General features: G+C 50.7%; 1 protein-coding gene across 5 annotated transcripts in view; it reads left to right on the top strand.

Moving 5' to 3' along the window:
* Positions 1 to 14,619, top strand: part of AGAP1 (ArfGAP with GTPase domain, ankyrin repeat and PH domain 1) — a 564,902-nt gene extending 550,283 nt beyond the window's left edge. For all 5 annotated transcript variants that reach the window (XM_060107327.1, XM_060107326.1, XM_060107328.1 and 2 more), the window contains 2 exons: positions 10,518 to 10,773; positions 13,280 to 14,619. In XM_060107327.1, coding sequence (XP_059963310.1) covers positions 10,518 to 10,773; positions 13,280 to 13,483 — 460 coding nt within the window. In that variant the 3' untranslated portion in view covers positions 13,484 to 14,619. The remainder of the gene's footprint in view (positions 1 to 10,517; positions 10,774 to 13,279) is intronic.
* The last annotated feature ends 12,790 nt before the right edge of the window (positions 14,620 to 27,409 follow it).

Genomic DNA, 27,409 nt, shown 5'->3' with positions numbered 1-27,409 from the left:
TTGAAAAAAATGTTGAAACTATTTCAGCTGCTTCTGGAACAATCTGATGTTCTGCCTTTTTCTACTGGCATAACCTGCTTCTGAAAATGATTCCCTTAAGAGTTAGACTTTCTCGAAATGGCTCTCAGTGTCCCCACTCTGCTTCCTCCCCACTCCACCTGCCGCCGGCACCCGCCTCTGGGCTCCCTGTCCACTGCCCCCAGCTCTGTCCATTGCACCTGGAAGACAGCCCTCCACCCCCGCCCTGCCTTCCCTTGACCCATACCCACCTTTTCTAACCTGGTCGCCTCCTGAGCGGACAGTTACAGGGTTGACACGGGTGGGCTCTGGGGGCTGCGATTCCAGGGACCAGCAAATAAATGCAGCAGGTTCTTTCATTCTGGAATGAATTTCCCATGAGTGGGGACTGAGAAAGCAGTGCAGGTCGCTTGCAGCAGGCCAGTGGGTGAGGGAGACTCTCTGGGCCGCTTGCCGGGGCAGTGATTCCACCTCTGTGGGTCACGGTGCTGGTCGCAGCAGGACAGCATCCACTGGAGAGGCCCTTCGGCTGCATCTCTGCCTCGTCTGGGAGTGGCCCGAGGTGGAGCTGGTCCCAAACAAGGTGGTTGAAAGCTATGAGTGGGTGGCTGCCCTGGGTGCTGCGTGATACACAGATGTCTTTGTCCAAACGGAAAGCTCAGCGGAGGCATTCCGTTGCACAGACCCGGTAAGCGGGGGGGACGTCTGGCCCGACTGTGCGGGGCTCACCCAGTCCCAGGGGGGCCAGCGAGCACCTTCCATCCATCATTTACCTCCCAAGCGGATGCTCCTGGGGGCCTTGAACTTCAGCCTCTCCAGAGGGGAAACCGAGGTCGCGGAGAGGATGAGTGCAGCCACGCTCCCCGAAAGGCCCAGGTCTCTTTTTCCCTGCGAGCACCAGCACATCGCAGACACCTAACAGGTTGTGGAACTTGAGCCAGGTTTTGTGCATTAATTCATCTAATGCCTCCTCACTTCCCGGCCGGCGCGAGCCGCTGACCCAGCCTGACATCTCCTTTATTCCTGCTTTGAGGTTCCAAAGCAAAATCCTCCTAGGGTGCCTCAAACCTTTAGAGGGATGATGTTGCATTTGCGTCACTGCTTGTATCCTGGGATATATTCCCACTCAGCCCGCTCAGGTTCCAAACAGGCAGGTGCTGGGAGATGCCCGGTGCTCATGACAACAAAGCCACGAGGGCCCCAGGCCTCCACCTGGACCTCGGACTAAGGTGTGGGGGGGAGACTAGAGCCCTTACCCTCACCTTCTGGGACGGCGCCAGGCTGAGCCTGCTCGCGCGGGACCTACACCTGAGCACAGACTCTCACTCCTGGGCTGCCGGGGCTGAAATCTGCCCACCCGCCCCCAACCCCTGCTGCCTGGCACACTTAACTGTGACTCTCCGAAGTAATAAGCCTAATGCAGTTGACTTTATTTAATTAATAATGATCCTGTTCTGTTCCTCCGAGCTCATAAAGCACCCTGCAGGTTGGCAAAAACACTCATAATATTGATCCGAAGTCAGGCAGGATATTTATTTTGTCTTTGCCCCGTGAGCATAAATCCTTGTCCATTGCCTTCTGCTCTCTGCATGTGGGATTTACAGTGGCCAGTTTCTTAAAAGCTTTTGGTAATTAAGGAATAAATGGCCATCAGTCTTTGTTGGCTGCCCTCCCCCATCCCGAGGCCGGCCCCCTTGGCAACGCGGCCGGGGGAGAAAGCATGCGTGCCGGGGCTCGCAGTGGGCCGGGGTCTTCCCCTGCAGAGAGAGGAAGCCCCTCTGTTTTCCTAACATATTGTTCCAGCCCCCTCTACCATGCCTCCCCTTCCAGTTCCTGTTTTGCTTGAGGCCGAAAGACACTTGGGAAATTCCTTGCTGCTAGCTAGTGCTTTCTTTCCTCTTCCTGGCCTCTTGGGTCACCATTTAAAGCCGTGCAGGTCTCCTCCAGTTTCTCCTCCTCACCCCAAAGGACATTCCTCCACTCCGGTACACTTTGCTACAAAATCTCCTTTCAAATCACTGTCGAGAGACTTCCCTGGTGGTCCAGTGGTTAAGGCTCCATGCTTCCAGTGCAGGGGGCGCGGGTTCGATCCCTGGTCAGGGAAGTAAGATCCCACATGCCGCGCGGGGCGGCCAAATAAATAAATAAAATCACTATGGAAAAATCCTTTCCCACCCCGTGAGGGGGAAAGAAAAAAGATGTTTCTGGAAGGAGCAGGGTGATAAGCACCCAGAAAGTTCTTGGCCTTCTAACATTTGGGAGGAGGATCTCCCATCAAAATGGACACATTTGACTTGACACTGAGGGGGCTTTTGGGAAGGGCCATGCCTGCCCAGGGTCTGAGCCAGAGAAAGCCTCGTCTGTGGAGATGGGAAGGCTGAGCACTCCACACGTCACCCCAAAACATTGTCCATCCTGCCTCCATGATGGGCCCCTTGAGGACCCAGGGAACGTCTGGCCACGGCTCCCGTGTCTGCTCCTGGGGACCACAAAACGGTGCTGGAAGCCAATCAGAAGCTCTGTGGTTATTTGCTAAAATGGTCTTTGCTGGGAATCCAGCGCATTAACCTTGCTACCCTTGGCCGCCTGCTGGGCCCTCCCTGCCAGACCCCAAACCCAGCTGGTGGCAGCTGAGTGTGGCTGCATCCTTGCAGCCCTCCAGTGGACAGAGGAGGGGCCGCCGACCACATCAGGACGGCGTTTCTCTAAGGGGGGTGGCCCGGGTCGTGTGCGGCTCTAACTCAGCCTCAGCTTTCCCGAAGGGTCTTTGAGACCCGCCCTGCCCTTAGCCCCTCACTGACAGCACGCATTTGTGGTGCTCCAGTGACGTCATGGCCACCAGCAGTGACAGGTGCCCCCCGGGACCCGGCTGCCTAGAGAGGCTGCTGTCCTGAGTGCTGGCATCTGTATTGGCTTCCGTTCCACTCCGTCTCCCACACACACGTGGGTGATTTCCTTTCTCTTCATTCTGCATTTATGGTTATTCCCAAATAATTTTGGTAAGAAAAACAATGGGAGAGAAAAACCCTCCCTAGTGCTGGTCTAGACAGGTCGTCTAGATGAGCACTATCCTCTGCCAGGATGGAGAAGTTCTAGATCCAGTCATAGAGACGCACTAGATCATCTGCACTGCCCGAGTCGGCAGCCGCCAGCCCTGGCGCCACTGAGTACTTTACCTAGAGGAGCGGGACTTGTTGTTTTATCTGGATTAACTTAAACACCTGTGCGTGGCTCACGCTGCCCCCGGGGTGGTACAGCTCTAGATTCTCCAAAGCGACTCACACTTGCCCCATCACCACGTGGTGAGGTGATTGAAGAGAACGGGCGGGCGGAGTGCTGGGGACTCAGCTGGAATCCCACAACCCAGGCGATGCCCTTCCAGATGGCATCAAGTTTCCTTATTTGGGAGGTGGCAGAGCCCGGAGGAGGAGCTCAGGCGGTGACCACCGGGGACAGCCGCTTGGCCGTCACAGGTCGGGGACCCAGCAAGCCCGTCTTCACCTTCTGAGATGTGGGGGAATGATGGCAGGACCTACCCCACCAGGTGTTGTCAGAACGGAACCAGATAATTACTCAGCCCAGCGGCTAACACGTCAGAAGTACTTAAGAAACATTAGCTCTGATGCTCTTGGGGCTTTTCCTAGTGTGTGTAACAGAGTCCAGCTATTTTAACAGTGACCTGTCCATGGTTGATCACTCCATGCCCATTGCCTGGCTCATGCTGAATGGTAAATAAAGGTCAAGGAAGGATGAGAAAGGCTTAAAGTTTACTATAAAACTGCAAACAAAGATTAACATATACACAGTACTATATATAAAACAGATAACTAATAAGGACCTGCTGTACAGCACAGGGAACTCCACTCAGTACTCTGTAATGACCTATATGGGATAAGAATCGAAAAAAGAGTGGATATGGGTATATGCATAATGGATTCACTGTGCTGTATACCTGAAACTAACACAACATTGTAAATCAGCTAGACTCCAATAAAAATTAAAAAAAAAAAAGAAAGAAAGAAAAATACCTAAAAACACCCCCCCAAAAAAACAGCAGACATTGTTGAGGACAACATCCTAGTCGATTCACATGGCCAAGGCATCCCGCTGCGGCTTTTCTGCTCACTGGGCTAAGAAGGCACTGGTCCCCATAGCAGGCAGGCTGAAGTACTAGGGACACCCAACCCTTCCCGGGACACCCTTCAGTTACTTGAGGGCAGATAAACCCTCACAACGGGCTGCTGTCTTTGTCCCCACTGTAATCAGGTACAGCGCTATCACGTGACTGGTCTTGCCCCAGTGGCGTCCTTGGCTGTTGGATGCCTGCAGACCTCACCTGGCTCGCCATTGACCCCCGTGTTTCCCCAGAGCTGAGCACCACAGTGGTCTTCCAGCGCCTGGCACAGCGGCCCTTGCCCCAGGACTGGCCCCCGGGACTCATGATGGAACCCAGTCCAGCCCACATGTGGGTCGTGGCCACAGAGATGGGAATAAAGCTCTGCTTCCCCACAACCCTGAACTCCCACATTTTCTTCTGCAAACGTAAATGCTCATTTCTGACCCCTCATCTTCTCTTCTCGACACTAACCTTGATGCTGTCGTGGTCTGAGTTAGCCGTCCTTGATGTGTGAGCATCACCTGGTTTATATTAAGAGGCCCCGGGAGTTGCTGGCACCACAGTGGACGGGAGGGGACCAGAGTCAGCCTCACTCACATTCAGGCACGCGTGGACTAGAAAGCCCTCCTGCCCTCTCCGTCTGGTCCCCACGGGCTGGGAGAGCTCAACATCCATCCTTCTCCAGAGAGGAGCTGTAGCCGGTCCACAGGCCAGTCTTGAAGCCCAGCGCCATCTGGGAGCCTGATCCCAAGTCCCCAGCTGGGGCTGCGTCTGTCCACAGCCCCGTCAGCCTGGATGGTGTGGGATTCCTCAGGTCTTGACATCTGGCCATCCTAATTCAACAAAGGAAAAGCCGTGTCCGTCAATTCCAGACTCCACCCTTTTCCCCATCTTCTGAAGCTTGCCACAAAAATGACCCATCTCTTCTGAAGCCTTTCCTTTATGTCATGATTTCCCCAAGTATGGCCACAATTCTGCTATCACACATGCATGCTGTTCAGCATTCGACATGTAGGTCACGCGTAAGAAGACGGCGGGTGTTCCGGGGTCAGGAATCGTCAACAAAGCCGGTCACCGTTGTCACCATCGTCCCGTCACCAGCAGCACCATCACAGTAAACGCTCCTGCGGCTTGGAGACGGCACCTCCTCAGTGGGGCCTCGCAGTATTTACTGGTGCTGGCAGTTGATTCCATTTGGCAGACACTAAATCTGCGGGTTGCAGGTGAGGTGTGCCCCAGGGATCACCTTTGGTGGAGCCTTGGCCGAGTCAACACCCCTCAAGGTCAAGTGTGGCAAAGCCTCGTCTGTCAGGCTGCAGGCCTAGCAGACCAGCTGAGCCAGGCAGACCCCACAGGACCCTGGACTCACGGCTTCTGAGACCTGGGCCCCAGGCTCACACATCAGGCAGTTTCCTGGGCCCGGAGGGCATGGAAGGCTACCTAGAAAGGGTTTCATCTTAGGCGAGAAGGAGAGAAAATATTTACTATTGTGGCTTCGATTGCATCTTGTCTTTCTCTTTGGGGGGATTGGGTTGGTGTCTTTCTTCTGATTAGTGGCCCGTTCTCTCATTTTCCCTGGTCCCGTGCAGCTGATTTATTTAAAGGTGTGTCACCACAGGGCTCAAATGAGGAGCGGGGCCTCCTCCTTTCTGCTGATGGCCGGCCGTGCCAATAATTCATTTTTTAGCTCATTAGCTAACGGAGGCTGTGAGCAGCAGGCCTCCAGGGGACTGGAATGAGGTGAGGTGATCTACTGCCAGCTACACTGCTCTTGAACTGGCCTTCCTCGGGGAAAAAGAAAGGCTGGGCCGAGACAAGCCGGGAATCCCAGAAGCAAGATTGGGACGTCAGAGTCACCATTAGGGTATCTGTGCTTTGGTGTGATGGTTTCTTGGGGCGAATGGTTTTAGACAGAATATTCTCGCAGAAGAGGAATCATTGTCAGAGTATCCAGCTTTCACATGGTAACTGTCGGCGCAGAAGCCAAGTGGAAACAATGGACCATGTGGCTGTCCAGTGTATTAGTCAGACCAGCTGCCATAACAAAATACCATAGACGGGGGTAGAGGAGGTGGAGGGGTTAAATAATAGAAGTTTATTTTCTCACAGCTCCGGAGGCTGAAAGTCCAAGGTCAGGGTGTCGGCAGGGTTGGTTTCTGTTGAGGCCTCTTCCTGGCCCGCAGACCCACCTACCGGCTGTGTCCTCTCCTCTGTGCACGAGGAGAAAGAGCCCCCAGCTGTCTCTTCCCCTTCTTATACGGAGCAGGACCGTGACCTCAGTCAAGCTCGATTACTTCCTAAATGCTCTGTCTTCAAATACAGACACATTGGGTGGGGTCGGGCTTCAGCACATGAATCTGGCGGGGACACAGTTCAGTCCATAACATCCAGGAAGGCTTTAGATGCCTCAAGGCCACGGGCAGAGGCCAAGGTCCTGACAGCTATGGGGTCGTTTGAATTTGCTGAGCGGTCCTCACCCCAGTGTCTCAGGTCCTTCTGCACCCTGGAGGGGGAGCCCCACAGGACACCCATGGGTTTGTCAAGGCCTCTGGCCAGGGTCCCCTCGCCCACCCAGCAGGAATGTCAGGCCCCACCCCCCTGCCCCCAACACCACCTCATCACCTGTGACACCCCCATGGGGAGCGCTTGTGTGCACGATAGCAGTGCGAATCTTGAGAGGTGTTATTCTCTTCAAGCATCACGACACCCACGGCTTTGTCAGGTGAACACTGTGTACGGCCAGCACATCATCCGGACACGTGACTTCAAATTCCAAAACCACCCTGCCTGCTGTAGACGTCACTGTGCCCGTTTTCCAGGTGAGGAAACGAGGGCCCAGGAAGTGACTGAAGTTGGAAAAGTCTGCACCACAAAGAAGAACAAAGCAAGCACATAAACGCCAGCCTCTCCGAGGCCGAAAACCACAGCCTTTGAGCTCAGTGTGGATTCTCTTTTCCCTCCCTCTGGCCACTGCAGGAAGCATGCAGAATTAAGCTTTCCTCCGAGTTTGTTAGCGTGGACAGTGACCACAGGACATAGGCTGTAACTAATATTAAGTGCTGATGCACGCATGGGGGCTGCTGAATTAGCTCCCACAAAATGGAAACATTCCTGAATCCCCTGTTCCTTCCAGTTGGATTTCAGCTGTGGAGAAGCAGCACGCCGGACACAGACTCGAGGCCCAGTGGTCTGCCTTCCTTTGCTCTCCGGCCTCCTGGTGTCTGAAAAAAAAACACTGAAACAACACCGTCCTGCAGGACCCAGAAGCCAGCATCGAATGCTTATTTTTAAATAACACAAGAAGTTTTGGTGAAGAGCCGTGGTCCTGTCAGATAATAAAAACCATGCATTGAACAGATCTGGGGGCGCCCTTGGTGGAGGTGAGGGGCCATGTGGACGTGGGGCTGGGAAAGGTGGACCCCAGCGAGAAGGCTGCCTAGAGGCTTTCACTGCTTTTGTCTCCTTGCAGCATCGCTTGGGGACGGTTCCCAGTATCAAGCCTGTTTTCTGTATTTGAGTTGTTGGAGGTTCTGAAACCCTTACAAATAATCATCACCCCGGTCCAAGCCAAGGAAACCCAAGCCCCGGGCCCACCTCCCTGTTGCTCATTTCACATACCTAATCTCAGAGTCTTCCTCTTACAGAAGGCTCCCCAAATGGTATGTGTTTTCAACCCCACGAAACCTGGACCTGCCTTTATTACGTATTGCGAACGACACTGATTTTTAAAAGCAAAGAACAGCTTAAATGCACTCGTCATTCAGACACATGTCGAGTTCATTGAATTCAGGTGAGCTTGGGGTGGGGCATTCCCCAAGAGACCACAGCAGAGGACCACGGCAGAGGAGCTAGAAGCTCGGGGGGTCTGACCTCGTTCTTTGGCTGGGGGTCTTCGAATATTAAAAAGAAAATGGAATAATTGCAGTTAGGACTATAGCTACCATGTTCCATCCTCTGGTTTATCCCTGAATGACTTGGCAATGAGTATTAAAATCAACCAGAGCAGAGTAAAAGAGGTCTGATTTTAATGCCCACCAAGAAATGAGAATTAGCAGATTGGAACTTGAAAATCTGGCTGTATCTCCCCCACTACTGTCCCTTTTCATTTAATTCACGTTTTGCTCTTCGGCGATTTATGAAATGCATCAACATATGTTTAATACATTTTAAATAAGGTTTTAAAATAGCACGAAAAGCACAGCCCGGCCTGGGTTTTTGTCTTTCACCTCTTCCGGTATTTCCAAGGTGTTGCCGGCGCTTTTGTGCTTGTATTTTGGCCCAAGTAAGGGATGGTGTGCAGCCGGCCTCCGAGCTGCGGGTGCTGGTGTGAGTTCTCAGCTGCAGCCACGTGCTCGTCCTGGAAATCGCCTAATGAAAAGGGTCGGGGGGTCACTCAGGGGTCCCTCGTATGGACCAGGAAGCGAAGCAAAACTAATCCAGATTTACTCCTGGAAGAAAATGTTTGCCTAAGTATTTAGAAACAGATTAGGGCTAACCCGACACTACATCACTAGGAGCAATGTAAACACGGGTAAAAGGTGTAAACAGGGCCTTTATTCTGTACTTGGAAAGGAAAAATGTCACGGGTAACGAGTTTTCTTTCTCCAGTCTAGCGGAGGCCCCAGGTGATTCCTCTGTGTGGTTTGTAGCTATGTACCCTCCTGACTCCCCCGGAGAAAATGCTGAGTTTTAGGAGAGGGCAATTGTGGATCAGTGTATATGTATGTCTCTGTGGGTAATTACAGTCACTTCTTATCTCTAGGGCTTCTGTTTCTTCTTTCATCAGCCTCATCAAAGAGCATCCGTCCGGGGGACTTCCCTGGCGGTCCAGTGGTTAAGACTTAGCCTTCCACTGCAGGGGGTGCAGGTTCAATCCCTGGTCACGGAGCTAGGATCCCACATGCCTCGCGGCCATAAAACAGAAGCAATATTGTAACAAATTCAATGAAGACTTAAAAAAAAATGTCCACATCAAAAAAAAAAAAAAAAAAAAGCATCTGTCCAGCCTAAGGTCCCCCACCCCACTCCCCCTACCCACCTCCCGGCCCCGGCCCCGGCCCCATTCTGTTCCCAGACTCTCTCATTTCAAGAGCTACTTGTGAAATCTCACTTCTGTCTTCTGCATTTCCCCCCCACTTTTTTTCCCCCTAGCAGTGCTGCAGTCTTGAGGATTACTGAGTTGTTTTCAGTGGTTTTCACCTTTATTAGAAGAGGCAACACCCCAGTCCACCATTAGCGGCCCAAGTGCACGAGTAGACGGCCCGGGGTCTTCTCCTTCCGGTCAATATAAACACCCCTTGCTGTTGGTTTCTTCTCTCTTTCTTCAGCTCCTCTTCCCGTCCTGCCCCCTCCTCCCTCCCCCAGCCCTCCTTCCAGATGTCTCAGGCAACATCCTGTCCTCTTTGGGCCCCAGAGAGGGGGCCTGTTATCACTCCCACCCCTCTGGGGTTACGCTCTTGGGGGAGGGGCACCAGCTGCCATGCTCGTCATGACTCACACCTTCCCTCCCCATGTCCTCCTGCCCTCTGCACCCTAACTCAGCTCTGGCCTCGGGGCCACCTGCCTGGCCTCCTAGGCTGGGCCCCAGCCCACTTCCCCTCGAAAACCCACCCGGCTGCTCTGTCTTGAAGGAGTTGTTGACGCCCTCACCGAGGCTCCCCCAGGTATCCCGAGAGCTAACAAAGCCGAGCAGGGTCATGAGCTTCGCTTACATCTCTTTTCCGCATTGGATTCGCTGCCTTTTCATATGTGGTCTGTAGCAACATTTTCTTCTACAGGAGTGTGTATAAGACCCCCGAGCTCACACACACCCCCTCCCTGGCCGATGAGGTTGAGAACTAAGCCCTTGAGGTGCCCCCAGGTGGCAGAACCCGCCGGCCACCCTGCCCCCTGGACTCCAGCCAAGTGGTCTGTAATCCTGGCTCTGACTGTGGCTGCTTCAAGTGGATCGGGCCTGTGGCATCCATCCTGCGTTGGGCGGGACCCCGGGCAGCAGGGTGATTCTTCTGGGGCCACAAAAAGCAAAAGAAATCACATGAGAGCTCAAGGCCGATCCCTGGTTCTCACACCTTAGGGTGTCAGAATCCCCTGCAAGGCTGGTTAAAACACATCCCAGGGGTTCTGATTGTGGGGGCTGGGACGGGGCCTGAGAACCTGCATCTCTAACAGGTGCCCAGGTGTTGCTCCTGGTGGGGACCCACTTTGTACACTGTAGGGAAGCCTTTCCCCGGAGGGGGGCTTCCTGGTGCCGGGTGAAGACACTTGGCACCGCCTCCTGGACACCTCCGGACCACACACCACACACACGTGGTGGCTGGGCAGAGGGCGGCAGCCTCGGTTCTCCCTCGCGATCGTGACCTCGCCTGTCTGGTGACTCTTGCAGGGAAGAGAAGGAGAGGTGGATCCGGGCCAAGTACGAGCAGAAGCTCTTCCTGGCCCCGCTGACGTGCACGGAGCTGTCCCTGGGCCAGCACCTGCTGCGGGCCACCGCCGACGAAGACCTGCGGATGGTCATCTTGCTGCTGGCGCATGGCTCCCGGGACGAAGTGAACGAGACCTGCGGGGAGGGGGACGGCCGCACGGCACTGCACCTGGCCTGCCGGAAGGGCAATGTGGTCCTGGCCCAGCTCCTCATCTGGGTAGGTCGCCCATGTGCCCTCGGCGGGGAGCCAAGTCGCGGCAGGCACTTAGCGCTGCTCCGCGGGCGTCATTCTGGGAGAAGGCTATTTTTGCCCTCCTGGAAGTGGGAAGCACTAGTAATAGGGAATTTAGGATTTGGGGTGGGGGGCTCCCTTTCAGCCCACCTGTGTGAGGGCACACACAGAGCACCAGTTTAAAAGGGAGGAATGAAGTCTCCTTACGCGGGCACAGTGGTCCACTTTGCACAGCATTTGCTAGCGTTTCTGCCAAGTTCATCTTTGGGATGACCCCTGCCTTGGGTCAAGCATAGTTGGTGATGTTCCTCTTGTTGCTTTTACAAAAGACTCCCATCATCGTTTGGTGGGGAAGGGGTGGAGAGAGAGGATATAAACTGAACAGTTTATGTGGTTTTCCCGTTGCCTCACCTTTGGATTTTTCGTTCACATAACACAAAAATGCTGGACCCTAGACTTTGAGCTTTGATGTGGTCGGAGTTTGTCAAAGGGCTTCTTCTGGACTCTTCCGATTAATTTCCACTGGGGAACGTTATCTTTTTAATCTCTATTGAAGCATTTGCCATGCAGCTTGAATGGGGAGAAGAAAGGGAGAAATGACTGTGCCACCAGGAGCTGCTTCTGAGAAGCCCACACCCCCTGCCTGGCTGCTGCCTGCATGCCTTTGGGGTCCTCGGCCACAGCAGGTCCCCATTCGAAGGGTGGCAGAAAGCTGCCCATTGAGAGGGTCCTGGGTAGGGAGGGGAGGTGTGTGCTCACCAGTAGGGGGACACTGTCCAGAGGTGGCTCACCTGCTGGGGGCTCTTCTGTTCCCAACCCCAGGGGCAGGCGATGGGTCTGTCCAGCACAGCTGAGAACGATGCCAGTTTCTACATATTCTTACCTGACTCTTGGGATGGGTGTGATTGGAGAATTAGATACACAGATATCAGAATCACTCAGTGTTCAGCTTCATGTTAGCAGTTGCATATGAGTCTGCTGGGACTGCCCTGACAAAACACTACAGACTCGGGGGGTTAAACAACAGAAATTTATTTTCTCACAGTTCTGGAGGCCAGAAGTCCAAGTCCAAGGTCAAGGTGAGGACAGGGTCTTTTTTCCCTGAGGCCTCTCTCGGCTTGCAGACTTCTCTCTGTGTCCTCACAGGGCCTTTCCTCTATGTGCACATGCATCTCTGCTGTCTTTTTCTCTTCTTATAAGGACACAGGTCGTATTCGATTAGGGCCCCACCCATATGACCTCAGTTCACCTTAGGTACCTCTTTAGAGGCCCTACCTCCAAATACAGTTCCTATGTTGGGACTTCAACATATAAAGTTTGGGGGAACACAGTTAGTTCCATTAACAAATTGCATGCCATCTTTCCCCCTCAAATTGGCCAAGAGTTCCTTTAATGCTAATGCTTCCTGAAGACGAGAGATGAGACTCCCATCCATGGTGCTGGAAGAAGTGGACATCAGTCCACCCTTTCTCAAGATCCAGAAGCTTAAAAATATTTGTGTAATTTAATCTCATATTACCCCTTCTAGTCATCACTCTGACCATCAGAGATCCTGAGAAAGATTCAATATGAGGATGTACATCACAGCACTATTTAGACCAATGACAACTTTAAAACACTAGTGTAGGGACTTCCTGGTGGTCCAGTGGGTGAGACTCCGCGTTCCCAATGCAGGGGACCTGAGTTCAATCCCTGGTCAGGATTCGATCCCCACATTCATGCCACAACCAAAAAAAAAAAAAAGATCCTGAATGCCACAACGAAGACCCGGCACAGCCAAAATAAATAAATAAATAAATTTTTAAAAATAATTTAAAAAAAATAAAACAATGTGTAGCTACCGAGGACAGAGTAACTGAGTTATGTTCATACGGAGGAATATTATATGGCTGCTATATGTCATGCCTTTGAATAACTTTTACTGATCTGAGAAAATTATCAGAGCACCAAGTTCAGTAAAAAAAAAAAAAAAAAAAAAAAGATACACATTATTTGTGCAAGTTTTATCTCAGTTATTCATATATGCATTTAGATTCAAAGAAAAACCATTAGAAGGAAATCCGCTAAAAGATTAACCAAGATTATCTCTGAATAGCGAGATTATACGTGATTTTTTCTTCTTGTGCTCTTATATATTACCTATGTATTTCCTACAGTGAAAATGAATCGCCTCTGAGATCGAAAGAGTGATCGTTTTTTGTGTTTATAATTGGAAAGTCAAAATAGAAATAGCAAAACTAGAGGTATCCTTGGTCCGTTTCTGTTGCACAGGGGAGGGGCTTTTCGATGCAAAAAGCACATTCTTTTCTGAAAAGAATACACCTGGCGGGGGTAGGGGGGACAGGGGCAGGGACACGGGACGCTGGTCTCCCCCGTGGGTTCCTGGTAGCGCGTCCCGGGGTCCGCATCTGCCCCAGCTGCCTGCGGGGTTGAACAAGGCGCCCTGTCCCCTCCCTCCCGTGACCCTAACGCGGTTCTGTTGCCTCCGCAGTACGGGGTGGACGTGATGGCCCGCGACGCGCACGGGAACACGGCGCTGGCCTACGCGCGGCAGGCCTCCAGCCAGGAGTGCACCGACGTCCTGCTGCAGTACGGCTGCCCCGACGAGCGCTTCGTGCTCATGGCCACCCCCAACCTGTCCAGGAAGAACAATAACCGGAACAACAGCGGCGGGAGGGTGCCCACCATCATCTGAGGACCGGCGGTGCCCGCAGCCTCCCACGCGCCCTCAGGGATCACGCCACGTGAGTCCCGTCGCGTCCCCTCACTCCTCCTGGTGGTCCCCAGCCAACCCCCCCACGCCTCCACCCCCCACCCCCTCACGCCAAGCGAAATCACAAAACCTGGATGGTCTTCAAGGGGCGAAGAGGAGGCCCGGAGGCTGGAGCATTGATTCCTTTGCATAAACTCCCTGATCAACACACAGGAGCGACCGGCGGGCCTGGGTTTGTTGATGGTAGCACACGGCGCCGGACCCTGGTCCCTCCGGAGGCCGGGAGACAGAGGGTGGCACAAGGGACGGGACGTGGGGGAGGGGAGGCGCGTAGCCAGGAGAAGGGGCGGCTCCCCTTAACGCGCAGGTCAGCACCTCAGTACATTTCACCTCCACCAGACGGAACACTTGGGTTTCATCTCTTCTCCGAGGAGCTTGACGGCATAAATCAGAAGCAAGCAGAGTTTGTCAGGTTTGAAGCCCCTATGATGGTATGTGTCAAATCAGTTGTAGCTAATCTGTCCAGGGAGAATACTGGCTTCATTACACTCGTATAGTTGAGTTCTTCCAGCATTACCACTGTTTAATAGAACATGATTAGTCATCACCGGGAAGAAAGCATATTAGCCAAGGAGGTAGTTACACAGCACGCTCTGATGATTGTCACGATGTGATTGCAATACTCTTAGAAGCATCATATTATCCCAGACATGTTCTTTCAAGCCCTTGGAGCCCTCCTTTCTAAATTCACTGTCATAATTTAGTATCTGTTTAATTTTTCAGTCCAAAGAGAGGAAATCAGTTGCCGAGTATTATTTGACGGCAGTCTCCTTGGCGCAAAAACAAAATGGAAAAAATAAATAAGAGTGACTTGGAAGTTCAAAAGGAAATCACGAATTCAGCTAACAACAGCATTTTGAGCACATTTAGTGAACTAAGTAAATGCGTAAAAGGCTATTTTTGCCCAAACCTGAGAGATACTCTGTGTCCTTTTGCCGAGGTGGGTGTCTTGGGTCTCAGTCGCTCTGGGGCCACGTTGCCCAAGTCACACAGGCTTCTGTATTCTGTCTTTAGATGAGATGTGTTGAAAATCTATTTGAATAAAAGAAGTTCATAAATATGCATTGATTTCTGTACAGACAAATGACACCTCTGTTAATTTATAAATTGAACTGGATATGAACTAATAATATGCAACTAGTTGAGATAAGAGGGTTACAGATCATTGTACACGGGAAATATTCCCAGCAGTAAACACTTCCATTAATGTGATATACAGCTTCTAAAAAGGAGCATATCAGAATAAGATGGTGGTACAATTTGCTTATTAAAATCAAGAAAGGGGGGGATAAAAGCATATTAGAGGGGGAAAGAGGCATGTGATTCCTTCTGACCCTAGTTTTGCCCACCCAGAGGAACAGGCTGTGGCAACGCGGGGGGTGACTTTCCAAATCCCAGACCCGGGCACTTTGCAGAGGTCCATCCTGACCGCCGCTGCCAATTTGGGAGCACAGACTGACTCATGAAACGCCCTGAGACTTTTTTTTGCCTGGCGGCCAGGCCCGTCATTTTAGTACATCACCGGATTTGCCGTCGTCATGGTTTCTGGCTGCTTCAGACTTCGGCCACCTTCAACGTGGTGGCCAAGCATAGTAAACCAGATCGTGACACCTTAGGTGAAAAAGGAGAGGGGGCAACTGTGCCTTGAGCCCTTTGGCAGTATGACGGGGGAGAGGGCGTCACCTTGAAGGACGGCATGGGACTGATGTAGCACAGAAACGTAGGGCCACGTTCACTCTGCCGCCTCCGGGGAAGTTCCTTGCTCTCATATATTAAACCTTCTATTTTGTAAGAGTTTTTCCTCTTCTTTCACTTTTTTAAAAAAAATTAAAGTAGGTGGGGAAAAAATAAAGCTTTACGCAGTTTCTACCTGGGTCGGTGTTTCATGGGCATTTCTAACCTTGACGCAGCTCAGTGGAACTCGGCGGTTTCCCAGGATAACAGGTGCAGAAGCCTCCAGCCTGGGAGCCTTGACAACAGGTCCATAATCCCTCCACCCGATTTTTAATTCTGTTTCATCGCTGTGTGGTTACTTAAAATGTGAATAGAGGAAAAAAGGAAGTCCTTCCTGTTTTTGAAGAACGCATTACTGTTCTAATCCAGCCACGCGCATTGGCCTCCCCGTTAGCATAGACATTATGTAGTGAGCGCAGATAGAGTATAAACGAAATTCTTAAATTATTTCATTGTAGTTAATTCCCACTGTAGGAATGCTTTATCACAGTGAAGCCTTCTTTTGAAAAGAAACGGAGTTCCTTGTAAGGCTTCTCTTTGGGATGTATATGGGTGTGTACAGATTATTATACGTGTTTATAATATAATATTTTCCCAGATGACTTCTTTTTTCACTTAGCCTTTCACGACCTGAATGCTAGACTGGTTTCTTCCCTTCCCTCCCTCCAGCGCTGGGACTTCATTGATTCCTCCTTAGAAAACTCGACCCCTCTCCTGCTATTTTTAGCGATATTGATCTGCTGCAGGGGGCAGCCTGCTTTCTCGAGCCCTGAGTTTTGGCAACAGAGAAAAGGCGGTAGTGGGTTTTAAGGGTTTTCTTCTAAAATAAAGGTGACCGGCGGCTCGTCTGTTTGTATGTCAGTGTCAAACTAGAAGTCCTTTCTTTGCTGACAACGCTCTCATTCCCATCTTAAAGCCTTACTAACACCAAGGCCAGAGAAGCAAGGACCCGGGGCCAGTGTTAGAAATAACCAGTTGAGGAAGGGGGTCTGGTTTTCATAGTTTATTTCCATGTAAGTTCAGGGACATGACAGTGACACAGGAAGCCACCACTGCAGAACCCACGTAACCTTTTCTATTCAGAATTCAAATTTTTCCTTGACGAGAAACCCACTGGCTGGGGAAGCCATGTGATAAGGCAGCCACTTGTGAGGGCACCTGCACAGGTGAGCTGGTGTACTGCAGACCTCTCTGGATTTCTCTTGTGGCCAAGAGAACCCTGTGGAGAAAGGAGCCTTGATTCTGACAGTGCATGGGTGGACCTCGAGTACTGAGGTGGACAGACAGATGGTTCACCAAGCCAGGGTCCCAGGTTCCTTCTGTCTCCGGTCTTCCCAGGAGATGAGCAGTCGAGGGTGAGTGAGTGACGTTACTGCCATGAGTCTTTGGTCCCATAAGCAGGTACAGTTTCCTGTCCCCCGGGAAGCCCACCCTATGTGGAATCATCCCAGAAAGCAGGTGAGGGCAGCGGGTGCTTGCTGACCGCTGGGCTGTCGGGTGCAGGAGAGAGCAGCTCTTCCTGAATTACTCTGGCCCGGAATCCTTAAAGCAGCACCTTTCCTGCAGGGCCACGGGCCCAGGCTATGGCCCTTGTAGCACCGGCGCAGGGCCGTGCACTTACGCCCCCTCCTCTGAGGTTTGTGCCGCCTGGTGCGGTCCGCTTAGACCCAGCCTCGGCCTCCAGCATCAGCTCCGGGCCTCCCAGTTTGGTGCCACCTGAACACATTCAGGCTCATTCCCCACATTTGCAAAGGAGCTGTCACTACTTCATTAGGGAACAATAGTCCAACGAGATGGGCAGCCCTGGGGCCGAGCAGACCTGGGTTCACCTGGCCTTGCCGTCCCATCCAGCTGCCCAGGGTCCTTCCTCAGCTGTGAAACCCTGTGGCCTTGCAGGGTGTGGTGACGTTTGGACCAGTGTGATAAATGCCAGCCCGATGCCCAGCCAGGGATGGGATGCTCAGGAGAGCAGAACGTGGATAGGACGGGGCCAAGAGCACCAGTCAGGAAACCTGCCCCGAGCCAGTGCCCTGGGGGGTCGGGGGTCGGTGGCGGCCAGCTTGCCGGCCCCTCCCATCGAGGTTCTGACCCTCCTCTGTCTCTGCTAAGCCCGTCGTCGTCGTCGTCGTCCGTGGGAGTGAGGCTCTCCGAGGACCCCTCCTCCCGGGCAGCCCCTCCCCCGGGGATGAGCCCTCACTGCCCCCTCCCCGTCACTCACCGCCATGCGCCCTCCAGCCTGAGTCTGAGTTTGATTTTCTAGAGGACGGAAGGGTGAGTGTCCCCCTCAGGCCCTTCACTCCCGCTGCTTCTGGCCGAGACCACCCTTCTCTCTCCCACACCCTCTGCTGTGTTGTTGATCCCAAGGCCTCTGTCCTTCGGACGCCTCCTCCAGCATTGAGAGGCCGCTGGGCATGCTCGTATTTGGGTACCGTTCAGTGTCCTTATCCTGCTTCCTCTTTAAAACCAGAGCTTCTTGCAGGCACCCTGGGCTGGCAGGGTGTGGCTTGAGGCTCCAGGGCCTCCTTCTCTCTCTCTCTCTCTCTCTCTCTCTCTCTCTCTCTCTCTCTCTCTCTCTCTGTCCCTCACTGAGCTGCTGTGGCTGGTCAGTGACCTTGTCCTGGGCCTGCCCTTGGTGGTACCAGCTTCCCCCTCCGGAGTGGCCATTGGCTCCTGCCCAATCCCTGGCCTGAGCTGTGCTCACGGGTGACGTGGGCCCCAGTGACTCCAACCCCGCCAGTCCTTTCTCTTTGCATTTAGAATGTTCTGGAAGCAAGGGGGGGCAATCCACATTCCCACCTGGGGGGCTCGGAAGCCTTGCCACCATGTAGGTCCTCAGTGAGTAAAGTAGGGTCAGGTCTCAAAAACTGCTCAGAAGGCACAGATAATTGGAAAGCAAATCCGTCACCTGTGGACGGGCCGCTTCCACCCGCTCACATCCTCTCTGTCACGTGCCCCGCAAGGTCATCGCGACTTTTCTGGAGCTCCCCTGGACCGTATTTATGTCCTTCAAGCCAACAAACTGAAAAGCCGTCAGGAAGGAACTCAGATAGAAACGTGCTGAAGATACACATCTTTCCTCCCCAGGAAATATAATTTATTTCTAACTGCCTCTTTACACGTGGGTTTCACACGCTGTGAAGTCGTGTCTTGGAGTGATTTTCACCCCCATCCTTCACCAAAAAGCTAAATAAGGGCCTTTGGCGTCGAGACTTGCATTTTTCTCTTTTAGCCATGGTTTAGACGTGTTTCTTTTTTGGATTCCCCAAGTGGCTGTCCTCAGGAAGTCCTGTGGTCAGTGGGTCTTTGGGGTGGGCTCCACCCTGGCCAGGCCGGGGCCCCCAGGTGTGGGCAGGGGCCCGGATACACACCTGGCCTGCTGAGGCAGGGTCTGCTCCTGCCCTACTCTGTGCCCTGTGCTGACAGGTCCTTTTTCAGTCAAGTTTCTAAATCAGCTTCAGTCAAGACATCAGATTCCTTCCAGTTATACAGACAAGAGAAGCCGGCTGGGCTAATCACTTGGGGTAGATGAAACACTGCTCAGACTTTCAGTTCCATCACTGCCAGGAAGTAGTCACTGGAACCCAAGGTGCTGTGACATCTGAGACAGAAATGTTGCCACACAGGGTCAGCACCTCCACGTTGGACGTTCAACCACCTAAGACGTGATCATCCCCAAACCACAGAGTTTCTCCCCCTTAGAAAAGAAATGCTGTCCTAAAATAGATTTTTTTTACAAAATATGAATAAATTCCCTGTCTCATTTTGGATGTCTGCTGCTTTTTAAACATAGATTGACACTTTTTTCCAGTTGGCTTTTTCAGTTCGGGTCTGAGTTGAAATTAGAGGACATTTCATCAGCAGGGGATTCTGTAAAACGAAAAAGTCTGTTTTTAATCTGTGATTTTTTTATTTTAAAGCCCAGATTTTAGAAGTATTTCTGTTTCACCAGTGTAGCAAGCACCCTCCCCAAAGCAAGGGTGCAGTGACCATGAACTTGAAAACCTCTCCTTAAGGCATTTCACTTATGAGGGGTTGTTTTTGTTGACAGCATTTGGTTTGGGGGTTTGCACCTTTTTGGTAAAAGTGTCCTTATCTGAGGCCCTCAAGCCATCCAGAAAAAGGCCTTCGGTGCCGGGGAGAGGGCAGGGTTGGGGCAGGCGTGCCCAGCAGAGACCCAAGGTGGCTCTAAAGGCTGTAGGTGTACGAGCATGAGCCTGCCCCATTAAAAGGACAGGATCACTGGCTTCCAGCCACCGCGGGACACCCGGCTCCCAGCAGGCGCCGGCTGTGCGCAAGGAGAGGCAAGGTGGCTGCATGAGTGAGAGGTGGGCTTGAGGCTTGTCTTGTGTTGGGCCTGGCTGTGGCATCTGTAGAGAAGGACCCCCGAGGGTCGTGATCAAGGCGTAAGAGAGGTTCTCGCCTGTCCGAGTGCAATTAGGACTCATCCAGATTTCAGTGCCGGTGAGCGGTCCATGACCTTCAGCTTTTGAGATGCAGATGAAAGAAAGGAACCAAACAAGATGTGAGAGGGCTGGAGAGGCTTTGGAATGGAGCAGACCCCCTTAACACACCCAAGGTCGGGAACAGTCGCCCCTAAATCAGATTATGCCCCTGTCTCCCTAGTGCTGGACGGCATCCACACCGGCCCGGAAGCTAATGCCTGAGCTGGTTCAGATACTCTTGTAATAAGGAGACTCTGCCCATCCCCTAGAAGCTCATACTCAGAACTGGCTCGTGGAAATTAAAGGTGTGTCGGGCTGGGTGAAGGACGTCCCAGGTCTCCCCACCCCTGTAACGATGCCTGTGTTAGAAACCCAGAGTGCCTGACTTCGTGCAAAGACCTTGGTGAGCAGCCCAGCTGGGGACACCGCACTCAGCTCTGCACCTGACTGAGCCACCTGGGGAAGAGGTACATCCCGCTTGGGAGGACAGAGGCTGGACCCAGGGTGTCGTGAGCTGGGGACAAGCCAGGGAGTTGGCTCTTACTGCTCATGTGAGCCCAACACGCACCTCTCGGCCCCCCAGTCCCACCCACTGGGTCCCGGCAGTTTTCTCACCAGAACTGTTACGAGTGCACTGGTGGACTTGAGTGCGGGTCAGAGCTGTTCTGTGGTGGATAGGCAGCGGGTAGGTACCCTTAGAAACTGCTCTGTGGCTGTTCACGCATCTTGGTCTTAGAAATAACGCCTTCTCCAAACCTTCCAAAGCAGCAACCTTCTCTCCTCCGACTGAGCTTTTGTGTCTAAAATATATCAAATTCTTGGGGCTGCTGCCCCTGCCCTGGCCTGAGTGCCCGTGTGCTGGGGCTGCCGTGTGCACTTGATCAGAGGCGCTCTGCCAAGCCCCGGAAGGACCGGGCTGGCGGCCCAGAGAAGGGCTAGAATTCGGCCGCACCAGCCACAGGCATCGCCACGTGGGTCCGAGGGTGTGGCTTCCTGTCCCTGACTTGGAACTGGGTTCTCATCTTGCCACTGGGTGTGTTTCTGAAAGGGAAGCCTGAGCAGGTCAAAGGTGATGACTGAGAGGCATTTCTAGGAGGGCATAGGGAAGGCCGCGCCTCGGCACATTTTAGCACATTTCTCTGTTCTGTAAATAGCCATGTATAGAAGATGGAAGAGTAGCCTGGGGTTTATCCAGAGGTGGGTTTTTTTTTTTTTTTTTTTTGGTTGTTTTTATATTACCTCATTCAGCAAGTTTGTTTCACAATGACTCAATGATGCTTTATTTATATTGTTTGTACTGTAATTAAAACCATTGACAGACATTTCACTTGGCTTGTTATTTCATATGATCTTGTTTTGATTAAATATGCCAGTTTGTATTTTCCTGCCTTGGGATTTTTTTGTGTCAGCTGTACAGTATTCTAAGGGGACAAAGAAAAAGAAAAATGTGTAAAGTAATGGAGAGAGGTGGCTATAGTGTAGAGGCCTCTTTCTAATAAAGAAATGGAAATATGTCTACACCGCTTCCGTGGAGGTTTTTCTTGGGTTTTTTTTGGGGGGGGGGAAGGCATTTTTTGTCATGATTAATTGGGTTTCTATTCCCAGGTCAGTGCTTATGGAAGGGATTCTGCTAGGCCTGGGCAGCCCCGTGCATGAGCACACTGGCCCAAGGTGCTATAGTCATGGCAAGAGGGAAAAAACAAGGAGCAGCTCTTCTGACCTATTTACAAGAAATTCCAAGAGGCCCTCGTTCCTCCAGCCAGGGATCACCTGGGCCCGGAAGTTCTGATACATCAGATGCTTCAGATGTATCTTTGCACTGGACCCACAGTGCCCCAGATATGTGATGAGGACTCAGCAGTGGCTAGAAAATAAACCCATTCCAGGACGGTGTTATTACTAATATTATTAAAATGTTCTCATGCAAAATAACATTCTATCTTTATCCCCCAATTCAGAAAAGTATAAAGAAGGTAAGACTCACGCAAAATGCCACCACCCGGACGTCACCACAGTTAGTCATTGGAGCACCTTCCAGACTCTTCTCTCTACAGACAGACGGATGGCTTTCCAACCCCCAAGTCTTCCATGTCAGTAAAGATAGAGCCGCGTGATCACAGGACATGCTAGTATTTACAGTTTCTGTTGAGATTTCCCCGTGGCGTGGGGAGCCTACAGTACCACAGAGTGTCTGGTGAATCGTGCAACACAGAAGGGAGCGTGCCACCCAGCCACACAGTCACATGACCCCCAGCAGGCCAAATTCAAACCATGACAAAGGTGACCTGTCAAAAAAAAAAAAAATCTTTGCTATGGGCTTCCCTGGTGGCGCAGTGGTTGAGAGTCCGCCTGCCGATGCAGGGGACGTGGGTTCGTGCCCCGGTCCGGGAAGATCCCACATGCCGCGGAGCGGCTGGGCCCGTGAGCCATGGCCGCTGAGCCTGCACGTCCGGAGCCTGTGCTCCGCAACGGGAGAGGCCACAACAGTGAGAGGCCCGTGTACCGCAAAAAAAAAAAAAAAAAAAAAAGGTGACCTGTCTTCTAGTAAATAAGCCAAAAAAGGACCAAGAAAATTGCTTTTTGGAGGAATCAGTTGCATTCACATGCATATTAGTTATCTATTTGGTAAGAGATTTACAAAACAGTTCTTTTAAGTAAGGGATGACACCTAGAGGTAGGCAGACCAGGGCTGCATGGACAATTCCAGAAGGCCATCTGGACCTAGCCTCCTCCCGGCCACCTGGTCAACCATCACCTCCTGGCCCCCGCAGAGGACTGTTCCACATCCAGCGTCTGCCTTCCAGGTGGGGAGAAGGGCAGGGCCTCGAAGCCCCACTCGTGACCACTGCCACACGGCTGGCCAGACCAGGTGGCGTCATTCAGGGCTGCAAGGGGGGCGCAGTGGGGCGGGGTCTGGTGGTAAGGAAGAGCGGGGAGCAGGTGTTGAGTGGGCGGCCCTCGGTCTCTGCCCCTCCGCCCGTAAGTTTCCCCAACATCCAAACACACCCTTCGGTCAACACCCAGACTCCCCAGAGAGCTGCCTGGTCGGCGCGTTGGCCCGGCCTCACCGCTACTCAGCGGCTCCTGGCCTGTCCCGGTCTACCCCGTCCTGACCGCTCCCACCTTCCCTCCAGCGCTCTTGACTCAGCCTCAGAGCATCCTCCTCAGAGATCTCCTGGGAGATCACAGCTTCTCGGCCTCCAGGGTGGGGAACTGAATCACTCACCTTTCCAGGCCACGGAAAGTTCTGTGGCCTCAGTGAGGTATCTAAAGTGAAACTGAGTGCCTAGATTTTACAGCCAAGATTTTTTAAGTGATCGTATGCAGTGCTGGCCAGGCTACAGTGGGACTGTCCCTAACACTGTTGGTGGAAACAAAGTAAAACAGCATTTCTGCACAGCGATACGGAATTGTGTTCAAAGACACTGAAAATCTTCCCTCTGGCCCAGGAATCCAGGGCCTAGACAAGCCTTCATCACAGTGGGGGGCTCCATAAATGTGTTAATTACATGAATAAATTCAATGTCTAGGAATCTGGCCAAGGAGTAATGTGAGCACTTCGACATTTGTGTAAAAGATGTTCATGGCTACAGTTTTTATAATAACAAAATATGGGGAACAAACACAAAGTCTAAGGGTTTTTATTGAAGTATAGTTGATTTACAATATTGTGTTAGTTTTAGGTGTACAGCAAAGTATACATATATTCTTTTTGATAATTCTTCTCTATTATAGTTTATTACAAGATATTGAATATTGTTGCCATGCTGTACCGTAGGACCGTGTTGTTTATCTATTTTATATATGGTAGTGTGTGTTCTGTTAATCCCATACTCCCAGTTCATCCCTCTCCCCTGCACCATTTTCTTTGGGGGGTTCTGCTTTTCGGCAAACCAAGCCTCGTTGTCACTCTGAGCGGGCTGAAGGGGGAAGGGTCCGGAGGGAGGCCCGCAGCTGGGCATTCAGCACCTCGCCCCTTTCGCTAGGCGTTCGGGTCCCCCCAGAGGTCCCCAGGCACTTCGGTGGAGCCTCAGCCTGGCCCGTGGTCCCGGGCCAGGGTTGGTCATTGATGTGCGGGGCTTTCTGGGCGCCCCCCCGCGGGTCCCAGCACGCTCGTGCAGGGACAACCAGAAGCCCGCATGGGGTGCCACCGCCCCGCCGGCCCTAGCACATTCCCGGAGACGCTAAGCCACGATTTATCACCATCGAGTCCCGTAAGGAGCCTAATTGGCCCATAAACGCAGTCCGATAACCGCACCTGACACCCAAAGACACTGCAGGCAATTAGCACTTATTTATTTGCATGTGGTATTGACCAAGCGCTGCTCCAGCCTCAAGGTCTGTCTGCGCTCCAAGCTGGAGAGAAAGAACCTGGTTTACTGCACTGTGGAGGGTACACGACCCACACATACACACACCACACACACATGCATGACACACACCACACACATATACATAACACACCACACACACACACCACACATACCACACGTGCACACACACCACACAAAATCACACAACACACACACAATACACATACTACACATGCACCACACAGCACACGTGCACACACACACACACACACACGAACAGGAATGATGAGAACTTGGCACTGCACTGCTCCTGGCTGAGGATCCAGTGATCATTTGTGTGCAGGGTCCTCTCTTGCTAAATGCTCAACAGATCAGGCACCCCAGTGGCTGCCCACTCCTGTGCCATCTGTCCAGGTGACTCTGCACCAGGCAGGCTGGGGAGAGGCTGGGAGGACAGAGTAGCCCAGGACCTGTGCCCTGGTTGTGTGGACTTTCGAAATGCACCACAATTTGGTCACTGTTGCTCCATCCCATTCATCTTGGCTTTGCCAAACCACACTCAGGGAAATGACTTCCTTGAACAGAAGGTGTTGGCCTGGATGCCAAGTTCTCAGAGAGCTTGGCTGCAGCTTCTCCCAGTGCCTGAGCTGTTTGGTATGAAAATGAAATATTGCCTTTTAGCAACAAACTGTCATGCTCCTTGCCAAAGCAGTGTATTGGATTAAGATGTGGGCTGTACACCCAGACAGCCTGGGCTTCCTAGATCCTCTTGTTACCAAGTCCAAGCTCTTACTGCTCGCCACACGACAGGCCAGTAAATCGAGAGATGAGTTGCTGGGGCAAGAAATAGAGACTTTATTTGGAAAGCCAGCAGACCGAGAAGACGGTGGACTCGTGTCCCAAAGAACCATCTTTCCTGAGTTAGAATTCAGGCTTCTTTTACACTAAAGGGAAGGGAGTAAAGTCAAACATCTCCTGGTTCCAGGCAGACTCTGGAGGGGATGTGTTCATTTCCTCCTTCCTGCAGTCATTCACAGGTGGGCCTGGTCAGGATGTTTCCTGTGAGCTAAACAAAGGCATTTTAGCTTTATGCTCATTACCTGGGAGGCAGGGTTCCCAGAGATGAGCCATTATGTATCATTCAAGCTTCTAGGCAACATCCCTGTAGTGATGAACTTGTAATAGAGGGAATTCACTGGTGGTCCAGTGGTTAGGACTCGGCACTTTCACTGCTGGGGCTCAGGTTCTATCTCTGGTTGGGGAGCTAAGATCCCGCTAGCTGTGCGGCGTGGCCGAAAAAAAAAAACAAAACCTTGTAATAGATACAAAAGTTCTTCCCTATTACAGTCTGAGTGCTCATCTGTATAATGGGTGTAATGGTAATACTCACATTGGAGGGTTGTGAAGGCTAAATAAGTTAATACATTTCTTAGAACAGTGCTTAATGAGTGCATAGTAAGTATTAAAAATCATCACCATCATTAATATCACAGAAAATTTGGAACATCAAATTAAGCAACACCATACAAATATTAAAATCCCCTCTAATCCATATGCAAGCAATAAACAGTTTGCAGGAGATGAGAAGATGTTTATAACACAGAGTAAGAGTTTTCAAAAAGCAAGTTATCAGTGTGTATACCATGAGTTCTATTTTGGCTGGGAAAAAATACATAGAATTACATATATGTATATATGTATAGAAACGCTCCAGAAGATGATGCAGCAAATCTTAACAGGAGTTCGCTCTCAGATTATTCATGATTTTAACTTGTTCTCTGCTTATTCGAATTTTCTGATTCATCTGAACATTTATTACTACTATAACTGTTTTTAAAATAAGGAAAGAAAGTGAAATAAACAACTACCAACACCTCAGAAATGGGCACTCTTAGCATTTGAATGCATGTCCTTTCAGCCTTCTAAAAAATACAGATGTACTTTTCTTTTAAAAAATAACATTCTTCGAACTATTTTGCAGCCGCTCTTCCCTGCAGATGTTTGTTTTGAAATTTTTCAAGCCTACAGAAAAGTTGAAGAAATATTTCATTGAACATCAGAGATACCTCATTTGTATTCACCAACTGTTAACATTTTAACACATTGGTGATTTCTATATAGATGATAGATAGATAATAGGTTAGATAGACAGATAATAGATATCAGATAGATGATAGATATAGAGATTAGAAAGATGATAGATGATAGATAGTTGCTAGATAGATAGACGATAGATAAATAGACAGGTAATAGAAAGATGATAATGTACACACACACGATGCTGAACCATTTGAAAGTAAATTACCAACATCATGATTTTTCACCCTTAAATAAATAAGCACAAGGACTTTCTCTGTTGTAACTACAAGACAATTATCACTCCCAAGATAATTCCATTGATATGATATAATATGCAGCCCATATTCAAATCTCCTCAATTGTCCCAATAATGTCTATAGCTGATTTTCCTCTCATCCAAGATCCAATCAATAATCACTCGGTGCCCTTAATTGTCATGATAACTTACTTCTTTAAACTTAAATGAGCATGAACAACTTTTCATGTCAAAAAAAAAAAATTGGCTCATATGATTTAAATACTCACTCAGGAATGTGACTGCCTGGTCCCCAGCACTTTACCGATATGGTGCTAACATTTTCTTTTCCAATGCGAAAGGCAAAAAAAATAGGATCTCTTAGTCTATCTGCATTTTAACACTATTGGGGTTGAAATTTTTTGCTTAATAAAAATTTGTATTTTGTTGCTGTTACCCTTGAATATACTTTGCTCACTTTTCTTTCTGAGCATTTACATTTTTCTTAATGATGTGTAAACTTAGAGGATATTAACCCTTTATATAACACATATAAAAAATTTTCTCATTGTTTCATTTCCTTTCCAATTTTATGATTTTTTTTAACGTACAGAATTTTAAGATTTATGTCCTCAAATAGTCTTTACTTTTATGATTCTTGCCCATCGTGTGATGCTTAGAAAGTCCTTCCTCACCCAAATTACACAAAACTCAATTTCTCTTCTAGTACACTTCTATTATTTTACAGTACTTTATTTAAACCTTTCATCCATCTTGCATTTGTGAAAATTTTATTTCTTCCAAATGGCTAGCTAATCGTACCAATTCCATGTATTAAACAATAGGATGGAAGTCCTTTTTAACATATGATGCATAAATTATGGAATATCCATATAATAGAATAATAGTAGCCATTAAAAAGAATAGAGTAGACCTGTAGGTACTGATGGGAGAAGGTGTCCATGATATACTGTTAATAAAAAGTCAAGTTGCAGATCAGTGCATAGACACGTAGCATGTGACCCCCAAACCAAATGTCCCATGT

The sequence above is a fragment of the Mesoplodon densirostris genome, chromosome 8 (assembly GCF_025265405.1).
Source record: "Mesoplodon densirostris isolate mMesDen1 chromosome 8, mMesDen1 primary haplotype, whole genome shotgun sequence".
NCBI lineage: Eukaryota > Metazoa > Chordata > Mammalia > Artiodactyla > Ziphiidae > Mesoplodon > Mesoplodon densirostris.
This window is presented reverse-complemented; position numbering and strand designations above follow the sequence as displayed.